Raw genomic sequence first — 13,152 nt, 5'->3', positions numbered from 1 at the left:
GTGTGTGCGTGTCCATATTCAATTGAGAACCGAATTAGCCCCGACTACGAAGTTTATTACAGTCAAACAACCTGTTGGCACTGATTGAGGTACTCGTGGACTGCAGGAATCCACAGGACTATGCCCAGCAGGGGACGGGGTGGGGGAGCGGATCAGGGTGGGACAAGGAAAATTTGGAAATTTGGGTAGCGGGGAGGACAAAAAAAGTAGCACAAAATAACGGAATTCGACAGTTACAAATTGTGCTGCATTTACAAGACATTTCTATTTACTTGACAAAGCTCTGTACGCACCCATTTTGGAAGGTGTTTTGCCAGTATCTGGGTCCAGGGGACCAAATGTTATTGTAAAATGGTAATTATGTTTCTGTTTAATGTATTTCTGTTCCTTTTTTCGGGGCAGTTTGGCAGAGAACCCTTGTTTAAGTCTCTGCCTTCGGCCAAAACAAAGCTGCAATATACATTTCTAAGATGGCACGCAATTTGTTAAAGTGTACAACACATGTGTAAGGACAGATTCTGCCTTGGTCCCCAGCAAGTATGTGGTGAGAGCAACTCGACTGAAAAAAGCGCTGCTTCCAATGAAAACAGATATCACAGAATCAAGACAATTACCAATGTGTAAAAGACAATTGCACCCAAATTACAAGCACGGAGAAGGGTCACTATCTTCTTGAGTTTTGTTTGTCCAATTCAGTGCCGCTATTGGTAGCAGGAGCTGGAGATTTGTCTTGCTGGATGCTCAGACAAGTCATAACATTGCACTGATCTTCCATATCTGTCGGTTCGTTTTCTGCCTAGTACTTTCTTTAAAACCACTAAAGTTTGTCACAATCACTAATATTTTATTATTTAAAATGCATCTGGAGAAATTGATATTTGTCAAGCGACGTGTTGACATGGGACATTCTGGCAGTAATGCCTAAAGGCACTCCTTCAATCTTAGAATCTCCGAGTTTAATAATAGCTCATCAACTTTATTTAGGCCCGTAAGTAAAAATGACTGATAGTGGAATTGGTCTAACCGCAGATATGCAAAGAGAGAAAAATAGCAGTAAGGAGAGGGTTACTGATTTAAGGGTTATTAAACGCTGTCTTTATCTGCATGCATTAATTGTGTGATTATCAGTGAATATTAATGACTTTGCCGCTACATGTAAACAAAATGCAAACTGTCCCAAATCACTGGCTACAAAGTGTTTCCTTGCTGCGTGCTGGAGATTGTGTTTATTTCAGAAATGCATACATTGTGTCTGAAACTTTGCTGTGGAGAGATTATAAAGTGTACGCGCTGGCTACCAAATTCAATGTTGGAAGTGGTATATTAGCTTTGGTTAAAAGTGGTCAGTGCAATCCCAGTTTGGCAGCTTCAGGCTGATCCTTTTTTTTTCTCGGCTGTTGTTTTCTTTGGCTACATCTCCAATCCCGTGGGCCCTGATCTCATATCCCATGGCCCTCCATCCGTGCTTTCACATCCTCAATCTGCTCTCTCCGCCTGCCTTGAGAAAATTAAACAATCCAGTACTACCACCAGCCCCCCCACCCCCCACCAAAGTTGATACACTTATGCCATGGAACTGATGTGCCACGGTGTCATAAAAGCTGACTCTCTGATGTAAATGCTGTTAAACAAATGCTAAGAATTGCAAACATTCTGCCTTTTGAAAATCCATCGTGCTCTGACATTTAATAACTTTGTTTGATTTGCTTTTCAATCAAACCCACGTGTGCCACCAGATTACAAAGGGGGGGGGAGGAGCAACTAGAGAAAGAACTTCAACATTAGAATATGCTGTTGACTTCAGAGGGAAACTTCCAATCTTTAAAATTATCAGAAATGGCACAACAAGTCAGAAACTGATCAGCCCGCAGCGTCGAGCAAGACAATTAGGCGGTACGGTGGTACAGTGGTTAGCACTGCTGCTTCACAGTGCCAGAGACCTGGGTTCAGTTCCTGGTTTGGGTCACTGTCTGTGTGGAGTTTGCACATTCTCCTTGTGTCTGTGTGGGTTTCCACGGTAAGAAATCTCATCACACCAGGTTAAAGTCCAACAGGTTTATTTGCTACCAAATAAATAAATAAACCTGTTGGACTTTAACCTAGTGTTGTGAGACTTCTTATTGTGTTTACCCCAGTCCAACGCCGGCATCTCCACATCATGTGTGGATTTCCTCCAGGTGCTCGGGTTTCCTCCCACTGTCTGAAAGCCGTGACGGTTAGGTGCATCGACCCGAACAGGCGTTGGAGTGTGGCGACTAGGGAAATTTCACAGTAACTTCGTTGCAACGTTAATACTTGTGACTAATAAATAAACTTTAACTTTGAACTTTAGTTGTGTGTCTTGCCATTCAGCAGCGAATGAGTTAAAAGTTGGGCACAAGGGGCGGAGCGGTTACTCGCTGTCATGCCTGGGAGAGATGATGAATACCGTCACGGCATTTCCCACACAAATAAACTCAGGACCGTGAAAAATAGCCGCTTGTAGCTTGTTATAAACACCTTGTTGCGCCGCTTCTGGCCTTTCTTAACTCCTCCCCAAAACTATCGCCTTGTGCCTGAATCTCAAAGCTGCTCTCACTGAGATTGCCGTGGACAGGGGACTATTGATCACAAACAGGCTGCAAAGTAGAGTGGCCAACCTTGGGTGGGATTTTTAAAAAATTGTCAACCAAATTTAATATTGTTAACCCTTTGCTGTTATAAGTGGGAGCAGAGGAGAGCGATTATCTCGGTGGGATTTTTAAAATCTTCAACGAACTTTAACTAAATTTGTTGTTATTCAGTTAATTCAAAAATGTGAATTTCTTTTTTTTCCCCTCATTTTTTTAGAATCATTGTCTGGCTTTAAAATATGATTGCACCCAATGAGGAAATAATCAGGTTATATATTTGTGAATGTTACGGTGCTGCATTGAACCTTGCTGCTGTTGTTTGTTTTTTAAGTTGTCTTGTTGCAAGACGTGCTGAGCAAGAAATATCCGAATTCTTAATTTCAAACATGTATTTTACCTCTTTCTGTCAACACCAAATCAGCCTATTGGCGGGTTCCGTGATCAAAGGGAAAAGTAGGTTTGCAACGCGCTTAAACATATGGAACTGTTTTCAGAAGTAGTGCTGCATTTTTAAACAAAATGTGTCACATCACCAAACCTGAGGGGTGACCCACTCCCCTTCTCCAAATGAGTGGCACTGGAGATGTGAGTAGGGGCGAGGGGAACGATCCTCTTCTGGAATAATGTCATGCTAAAGGTGCGGGAAAGTAACTTTTTCCAAAGTGTAACTCGATCTTTTCTAAGAGGGATACACCATTGTTCCAATCTGTTATCCAGCAGTGAAGGCAGCCTTTAGCAGAACCCCTGCTCAGGCCCCTAGTTTAAGATCGAGTCAGATGGTCATTACCAAATTCACTAAAAACAGGTACGCCTTCAGCTGTTTCTAATGGTATGAATTAATGTTGGGGGCAGGCGGCACCAGATTTCTTTCATTACTTTTTCATTATATATCATGCTTTTTTTCAAAACTCGCCATATTGTAGACCACCCACGATTAAAGCTTCATTCATTTCCTGACATTTTATGATACATGACTTCAAGCTACATAACTGAGACCTAATTGCCTTTTTCTGATGTATTGTTTCCTCTTTTCTCTCTCTGTCTCTTTCAGCCGGTTTGGCACGAAGTGTGCCCGCTGTGGCCGGCAGATCTATGCCAGTGACTGGGTACGGAGAGCACGGGGCAATGCCTACCACCTGGCCTGCTTCGCTTGTTTCTCGTGTAAGAGGCAGCTGTCCACAGGAGAGGAGTTTGGGCTGGTCGAGGAGAAAGTGCTGTGTCGGATCCACTACGACACCATGCTGGAGAACCTCAAGCAGGCAGCAGAGAATGGTAATTGCAGTGAGATTGTTCATCTGATACATTTTAATGTATTGCCTGTGCCCTCAGAACAGCAAAAGAAATGTCACACAATGCACTCTATCCATCAAAGGCTACAGTATAAGCAGTCAAGAAATATTGTGCTTAGATTGAGATGTCTTTATTTAAAAAACAAATGATTCGGAGGGCAGATAAAATATTCAATCTGTGAATTGATGAACCACAGTCACTTCTTAATTCTTTCACCAAATCAATCTAAGCAACATAAAACACTTTGTCTTTTGGAATGTTTTGCTGCCTCTTGGTGTTGCTGGTTGTGTCTGGCTGTAATTACAGTTCTGGTAACATGTCTGGTTCTGAGTTGTGCCGGCTGTTCACTGTACTCTACCTTGGAAGAGAAGCTGTATGATACAGTGACATATTACACTGGATTTCCATGAATCAATCAGGAGTTGTACTTTGCATGGGGATACTCTGGGTGCTCCAGTTTCCTCCCACAGTCTGAAAGACGTGCTGGATAGGTGCATTGATAATGCTAAATTCTCCCTCAGTGTACCCAAAATGGCACTAGAGTGTGGCGACTAGGGATTTTCACAGTAACTTAATTGCAGTGTTAATGTAAGCCTACTTGTGACACAAATTAAATAAACTTTAAAACCTTAAGCTTTATCTGGAGCTGTATGCAAATGTGGTGTAAAAATGACCACAATAGCTCTCGCCAAAAAGAGTCAACATTGATTGTGTCCTTTCATGCTATTTGCCATTGTCTACTTTGTTTTTGCCCTTGTGACCTACATAACACCACATTACTGGTGTTGACTACAAGAAAACACCCACCATCAATGGCAGTTTGTGACTGGGCTATGGGGCACATGATTTTATGGAAATGATTGTTTTCTGTTTTCTTGTGAAAATTGAGTGTCCATGTGCCATTCCACCAAACAATTTGAGTCGGGTTCACAAGAAGCACCAGATAATAAAACTCAATGGCCAGGGGGTACTTACCTATTTTGCTTTGATGGTGTAACAACATTTTGGGTTTCTCTTTATTTGGCTTTTTGCTTTGATTTTCCTTATGTCAATGTTGGGAAATGGAAATTTTTTCCACTTTCGCATTCCACGTGTAAGTCTTTCCATGCAATGTCTTATGCTGGCCATTCTTGCAACTTGTTGAATTGAGATGAGCAATTTGAAAATATGGTCAGCTTTATTCTGAAGATTTATAACCATTCATTAATATATTTTGATGAGAATTTGCCTGGGGCATGAGAGGCTTCAGTGTGGGGTCGATAGAATACATAACTATTTTCTCTGGTGGCTTGGGAGAAACATTAGTACTAGACCATTCATGGTGATGTTAAGAAGCAAGCTTTGAGCAGTTGTGGCAATTAGGAACCCTTTTCCCCCCAGAAAGCTGTTGAATATAGGAGTCGATTAAAAATATCAATACTGAGATGGTTAGGTTTTGGTAAGGATATTAAGGGATAGAACCAAGATGGGTGAATAAGGCCACAATACAGAGCAACCATAATTTCATTCATCTCCAAAGGCTGAATGTCCTACTTTGTTCCTATGTCCCCACATAATTCAAATTGAGACCCTAGAGCTGAAAGAACAGTGTGGTAAAATATGCTTTAAGCTGTATGTTTTGAACTATTTTGTTTGGAAGTAGCAACAAATTGTTCATGGCATCTGCTTTCCTCGTTGTTTTGCATTTCAAGTATATTTTGTATATCTTTCCAGGATGCAGCAGCTCTTAATTACCCACTTCATAGCTACCAGTAGCTACTTTTGTTCAACTGAATCTATTGGTAAAGAAGTGATTTATTGTAGTAGTTATATTAACATGGATATGGTGAAACAGGCATGGTTTTTAAAATAATGGATGTTCAGCCCACAAAAGGGTATCTTGGAACATTTTATCAGAAAGGACTGGCTCCCTTCCAAAGGCTTCTCGAAGTCTCTTAATGTTACCTTGTTATTGTCATAGAAAAGTACAGCACAGGAGGCTATTCAGTCCATCAATCCAACACTGATTCTTTTGAAGGACAACCCCAGCTGGTACTGAGTTAGTGCTTTATAAAGGATTAACATAACCTCCTGGTTTATTCTGAAATGTAATCTCCTTGGTATTGTTTCCTATTTTGTTGGCTGTGGTGGGGGTGGGGTTTCATTGCCTTAGCCAACACAGTAATATGTGAGCCATTTAGTGGCACAGTGGTATTCTGGCATTTAACCAAAATAAGACTTTGCTGGAAAATCAGTCAAGATCAATGTACTTTATTGAAGATAAGAATGCTTTCATGTTGGAGGTATAATGTCCATTTATGTTGGCCTTACAAAATCATTGAAAATCAAAATGTGCAATCATTTTCTTTCTTGATGTAATGATAGAACTTTAAGATTATGCTATTCGTGAGCTCTTATTGGAGCCTCACTCCCAATGGCCACTCTGTGGTACCTTATTCATTCATAATTTCTCAATCAGTTGTGGTATTGTTACATTGTCTGCACATCTGTTGTTCATACACAATAAATGACCTTGTGTACCTGACCAAAGGAGGGGAGGCAATGGCCTAATGGTATTGTCACTAGGCTATTAATCCAGAAACTCAGCTAATGTTCTGGGGATCTGAGTTCGATACCCGCCGTGGCAGGTGGTGAAATTGGAATTCAATAAAAAAAATCTGGAATTAAGAATCTACTAATGACATTGAAACCATTGTCAATTGTTGGAAAAACCCATCCAATTCACTTTAAGGAAGGAAATCTGCCAGCCTTATCTGGTCTGGCCTACATGTGAATCACAATGTGGTTGACTCTCAACAGTTCTCTGAACAATGGTAACTAGCGATGGGCAATAAATGCTGGTGAGCCAGTGATGCCCATACCCCTTAAATGAATTTTAAAAATTAATAATAACTAGCCATACAACAACATGCATCTATATAGACTGGCTATATAGTAAAAGATTCCAATGTGCTTAACAAGACAATTGGTCAAGCCACATTCAATACTAGGCCACATAAGAAGGTACTAGGATGGATGATGAGGTAGGGTTTGATGGAATGCTTTTAAGAAGGAGCGGTGGAGAGGTTTAGGAAGAGAATTCCAAATGAGGACTTGACAGCCAAAGGCACATTACTCAATAGTGTGGCAAGAAAATTAGAGATGTGCGAAAAGCCAGAATTGGAGGAACACAAAAATCTGTAGGGCTGGAGGAGTTAGAGCTAGAAAAAAATGTCATGAATGAAGGGATTTGAAAAGCAATTGGGCTGAGGTGGAGGATGGAGATAGGTAATGTTACAGAGTCCTTGCTGATAGAGAGGATGTGGTGTCTATCCAGTGATCTCCTATAGTCTTATATTCCTATCGCATAAAACAAACAAAAGCATATTTTACAAAAACAAAATTGCAGGAGGTGCTCAGCAGGTCAGGCAGCATCTGTGGGGAGTGACAGAGTTAACACTTCATCTTTCACAATCTCAATGAGAAAATGACTTTGCATGGTCCATATTGAACTCACTTAGGTTTGTAATTCCCACTGGTAGAAGGAAACATGATGGTAGCAGAGTTAAAATGGAGGTGCTAGTTCCGGCCTCCCCACCCTGTTTCTCAAGTCCTTTCCAAAGGGTTGCCAGGCTTTGCCTGATTATGGCAGGCAGCCTAGCTAATCAATGCCAATCAAGATCTTATTCCAATTTAGTTGCCTACTGGGCAGTATGTTCACTCTGTTCAGTAAAACCTGGCAGAGAAATCAATGAGGTCATTCCACTTCAGTGTTGTAATTCATGTTCAGGGGCCAGAGTGAGCAGGAGTGTTCCTCCAAGCTCTGCAGGAATAAGGTGAGATTCTCCTGCCAGGTTACTGTCCACACCCCAACATGGCCTTTTCCTGATCTATCCTATTCCTGTCTGAATCAGCCTCTGAGCTGCCCAGTATGGTGTCAGATTGCTACCCGCTGCATACATGTTAACGAAGCCTGGTCCTGGAAGTGGGCTGAGTCTCTGGCCGGCAACATTGATTAACGTTTATTTATTAGTGTCACAAGTCAGCTTACATTAACACTGCAACGGAGTTACTGTGAAAATCCTCTAGTTGCCACACTCTGGTGCCTGTTCAGGTACACTAAGGGGGAGAATTTAGCATGGCCAATGCACCTAACCACCACGTCTTTCAGACTGTGGGAGGAAACTGGAGCACCCGGAGGAAACCCACGCAGACACAGGGAGAACGTGTGGACTCTGCACAGACAGTGACCCAAGTGGGAATCAAACCTAGGTCTCTGGCACTGTGAGGCAGCGCTGCTAAAACCACTGTTTCCCACCCATTTTGTCAGCCTGACAGAGTCATAGCCTCATAGAGATATACAGCATGGAAACAGGCCCTTCGGCCCAACTCATCCATGCCGACCAGGTTGCCTAAACTGAACTAGCCCCATTTGCCTGCATTTGGCACATATACCTGTAAAACTTTCTCATCCATGTACCTGTACAAATGTCTTTTAAATGTTGTAATTGTACCCACCTCTGTCAGCTCATTCCAGATACGCACCACTTTGTGTGAAAAAGTTGCCCCTCGGGTCCCTTTTAAATCTTTCCCCTCTTATCTTAAACCTATGCTCTCTAGTTCTGCACTCCCTTACTCTGGGGAAAAGATCCTGGCTGTTTACTTTATTTATGCCCCTCATGGTTTTATAAACACCCATAAGGTCATCCCTCATCCACCTACACTACAGGAAAAAGGCTAAAATCCAAGAGAAGTCTATTCAGTCCTTTCAAGCCTGTTCCACCATTGAGTTAGACCATGGCTGATTTATATTTAACAATTAAATAAACAAAATACTGCAAATGCTGGAACCTGAAACAAGAACAGAGGATGCTGGAAAAACTCAGCAGGTCTGGCAGTATCTGTAAGGAGAGAGAAAAACAAGAACTAATGTTTTGAGTCCTTTTCGCTCTTTATTAGAACTGAAGAGAGGGGAATGCGTTAGGTTTTAAACTGTAGCTCTGGGAGATTGCAACAAAATGTAGCAACTGTACGAACAAAAGGCAGATGGCCTGATGTGGGGTGTCCATCTTTGGTCTGCTGCAATGTTCCAGAGAAACCCGAAACAAGCTGGAGCAGCAGCATCTCATCTTCCGGTTGGGAATGCTATAGCCCTCGTTTGGCAGCTTTCGATTGTGACCTTTCTCCTTCATCTTAAACCCCTTTTATTAAATATCCCATATATGTCCCAATGCACCCACCCCTTCCCCACCCACACCAGGCCATCTGTGTTTCGTTCTTAACGTTGTTACATTTTGTTGCAATCTCTCAGAGCTACACTTCAAAACCTAACACATTCTCCCTTCTTTCAGTTCTGAAGAAGAGTCAAAAGGACTTGAAACGTTAGCTGCTTTCTCTTTCCTTACAGACGCTGCCAGACTTGCTGAGTTCCTCCAGCAGTCTCTGTTCTTATACCTTAATGCCATCTACTTGTTTTAACTCCATTGCCGGAATTTTAACCACGTCATCCGCCTGAGGCTCGTAAAATTCCACTCAAGGCCAACGGAGGATTGGAATATACCTCAGTCTATCTGTTGTGGTTAGAGGTTTTATAAAAAAGGGGTGGCATGGACAAATTGGGCTGAAGGACCCTATTTTCATGCTGTAAACCTCTATGAATCTATCAGCCTTGTCCACAGGCGTGCCAGTAAAATTCTGGCACAAGTCCCTTAATATCCTTGCTACAAATCTATCAATCTCTATTTCAAACTTTTTAACTGATCCTCTTCTTTAACAGTGTTTCCCACATTTCCATTACCCTTTGTGGGAAAAAGTGTTTCCATAAAACCCATCACATTCTGGGCACTCCAAAGTAGCTGGGTCCATGAAGCTGCAGCCAAATTGGGACCAGGATAGATTTGTCTCTTATATTAAGGGGGTGTAGATGAGGCTTGGTTTTTCTAGTTTCACGGACTATCTCTGCAGCTTAAATGATGCTTTGAGCTCTTTGCGAGTTGATCCCAGCGGCATTCAGTTCAGGCTTTCTGTGCTACTTCTAAGTGACAAAATAGACAAACCTAGATGAATCTGATTCTGATATCTTTCAACATATTTCTGCAAATCTAGTCCTGTCTGCCACATCACTACCTGTCTTCAATTCAGCGTACCCTTCCTAAGGTCAGGGTTCCATCATCGATTTTCCCAAGCATTTTCTCACAATGATTTCAGATCTTTGACATTGATATGTACAACCTGATAACTTTGTACCATATAGAAATGATTGTTGTCTGGCCAGGTCCTAACCTTCTTTACCGATAGAAGATGGAAGTAGGAGGATGCCATTTGGTCCTTTGAACCTGCTCTGCCATTCATCACGATCATGTTAAAGTGTGCATCAGAAGACAATTTTATTCTGCATCTGGAAGAAAAAAATACTATTTGTAGGGCATTAAATCAGGAAATTCAAGAGAGACCTCACATCATGGGCTTTCTCTAGTCTTCCTTTCGGTTGTAATGGATATGGAAGCATAGAGCAAATGCTAGTACATGTGAAAAAACAAACGTTTTTATGACAGAGTTTTAGAAAGAACTAGCCTATTTCAATGAGTTGGAAATTGCTATTCATGGAATAAACAGCTGTAATACCGCATTTATTCGCTTAAAAGAAAAACAATGTATCCATGCTAAGCTATTATTCATCTAGATTCCTTTGAACGTCTCTTTCTTGGATGTTCGCTGCTCTGCACTTCATTTCTTACCTGTGAGATTAGCTATGAAGGGCCCATGGCATTTAATCTGATGATGTGAAAATGCTGGCGTTGGACTGGGGTAAGCACAGCAAGAAGTCTCACAACACCAGGTTAAAGTCCAACAGGTTTATTTGGTAGCAAACGCCACAATTGAACACAACTGAAAGGAAGACTCAAGCAAGCCCAGGATGTGGGAGGCGGGGGGGGGGGGTCTCTCTTGCATTTCCTGATTTAATGCCCTACAAATAGTTTACTACCAAATAAACTTGTTGGACTTTAACCTGATGTTGTGAGACTTCATACTGCGTTGAATCTGATACCAGTTCCTAAATGCAAAGTTTGTTTTTTTTTTGTGTGATTGCCTATGATTTGTGTTTCCTTTATCCCAATGGGGAAGCATTAACCCTCTGCTTTGTATTGATGGCACAGTTGAGAACAAGCGTTACATGTTTTAGACTGTCAATGCGAACACTTTTTTTTAGATTTGGAGATTAGGGAGAAGATTATTATATGGAATTGCAGTGAGTAGAACTCAATCCTCGGATTTTGCATTAGCTAGGTAAAATAAAATAATCTCTCTCTGGTAGATATTTGAGCTATTTGGTGATTTGGATTATAGATTTAGACCATAAGACATAGGAGCAGAATTAGGCGACTTGGCCCATCGAGTCTGTTCTGCCATTCAATCATGGCTGATTTTCTCATCCCCATTCTCCTACCTTTACCCCATAACCCCTGATCCCCTTATTAATCAAGAACCTATCTATCTCTGTCTTAAAAACACTCAATGACCTTACCTCCACAACCTTCTGTGGCAAAGAGTTCCACAGATTCACCACTCTCTGGCTCTCTTTTAAAGGATTCCATGCAGAATATTAAAATCACTCATTATCAACTTGCTCTTTCCATGTTCAGAAATGATCCAGGTGATAGTTTGATGTTGATCTTTCCCTTCAGGAGCCTGGGTTCAAAATCAACATACACTGATGGGATAAGTCCCTTCACTAGATCTTTTTCTCCAGGGGTTCCATTAGAAATGAGGTTAAACAATTTTAAATAGCTTCTACGGGGCATGAATTCACAGCCCTGAACCTTTTATTATTGAAAACCGCTTCCGATGGAGTTGCCTCCACCCGTTATGTTATTACTGATGTATCTATCGCACAGTATCCTCAGGCTTATGTGAAGTGCATTGTTGCGCTTTGCAAAACAAACTTTACACCGTACTTTGACCTAGCTATAGATCTATATCGTACATAATCTGGCAGCACTTGATGCTGACATTGGCTGAAACATGTTCTTTACTCACAGAGCTTCACTTTTGAATACAGCACTCACATCCACTCTCAATCCCCCTAAACCACCATGCTATAATTCTTATAGATGTGTTGCATAGTCTCTCGTTTCAAACAAATTGCGAATGGAACCCTTAAAGAATCAATTGTACATGAGACATTCTTTTGATAGGATATAATTTTCTTGCATATTTTGTGGTACCATTCATGCTTAATTAAGATAAACTGTGTTTCATTATTCCCACCTACCTTTAGTTGCCTTCAAAATAAGGGGAGAAAACTGAAGGGTAAGAAGGAGAAATCTTGTACTCTAATGGGCTATATGCTATACAGCATTAGGTGGCATCTCTAAATCCTCACTCACTGGTAAGCCTATATCTTTTTGACCATGGGGAGTATCAGATGACAACTCAGTCAGTTAATATGATGTATGTCCTTTCCAAAATTAGAAATGGATCGCCATCAGGATTGGGAACATTGTTGCTTATGTTCCCTCCCTCGTCTAGAAGCACTGAGGTATATTCCAATGGCCAAGCATTGCCAAGTTTAGATCCATAAATCTGACACAGGAACCCAATCTGAACCCTTCCTTGTCTTTAAGGCTCAATAACATGCCACAAGGTGCATTTACTCATTGAACCATTGAGGAAATATATTTCATGGTTTAGTGCGCAGAATTTCAAAAAAGGTTTTTGTTCAGGACATCTCGAGAGAGAGGGAAAGCTACCAATGTATCTCAATCTGGCCCTCTTCCATGTATTTCTCCTGGCACTTTAGCACGGAGTACTGTTAGTGTTAGAATTACACAACATGGAGTACTGTTAGTGTTCGAATTACACAAGAGTCGACAGTGTCTGCCCTCCCAATGGAAAAAGGTTGACCAGAGGCAAGAGCCCAGGAGAAAAGGAAATGGTGTAAAATCGAGGCAAAGCTGTAAATAGAAAAGAGACTTGTGTTCACAAACATAAGCAGATACTGTTTCACCAGGCCCAAACATGGCTACAGTTTGCTAAATATTTCTTAGATGTCATGGCATTAGAGACACATTGCCCAGTGTCTAAACCCACAGACACATTCATCTGGTAAACTGATCCCACCCGCACTTCTCTTCATTTGACCTCCTAAAGGCACCATTTTAAGCCAAGGATAGAAACCTACTCCTTGAAACCAATACTTTTAATAAAGTATGCTGCATAATTCCAGTTGGGGGGGATGGTTAACTGGGCTGCGATGGTCTGTTCCATGTTT

The 13,152-nt window shown here is 41.4% G+C and overlaps 1 protein-coding gene across 2 annotated transcripts in view; it reads left to right on the top strand.

The window, feature by feature from the left end:
* Positions 1-13,152, top strand: part of lhx6a (LIM homeobox 6a) — a 93,835-nt gene that overhangs the window by 55,013 nt on the left and 25,670 nt on the right. For both annotated transcript variants that reach the window (XM_080212024.1, XM_080212025.1), the window contains exon 5: positions 3,664-3,884. In XM_080212024.1, coding sequence (XP_080068150.1) covers positions 3,664-3,884 — 221 coding nt within the window. The remainder of the gene's footprint in view (positions 1-3,663; positions 3,885-13,152) is intronic.

Source organism: Carcharhinus amblyrhynchos, chromosome 25 (genome assembly GCF_965287045.1).
Source record: "Carcharhinus amblyrhynchos chromosome 25, sCarAmb.v2.hapA, whole genome shotgun sequence".
Lineage (NCBI taxonomy): Eukaryota > Metazoa > Chordata > Chondrichthyes > Carcharhiniformes > Carcharhinidae > Carcharhinus > Carcharhinus amblyrhynchos.
This window is presented reverse-complemented; position numbering and strand designations above follow the sequence as displayed.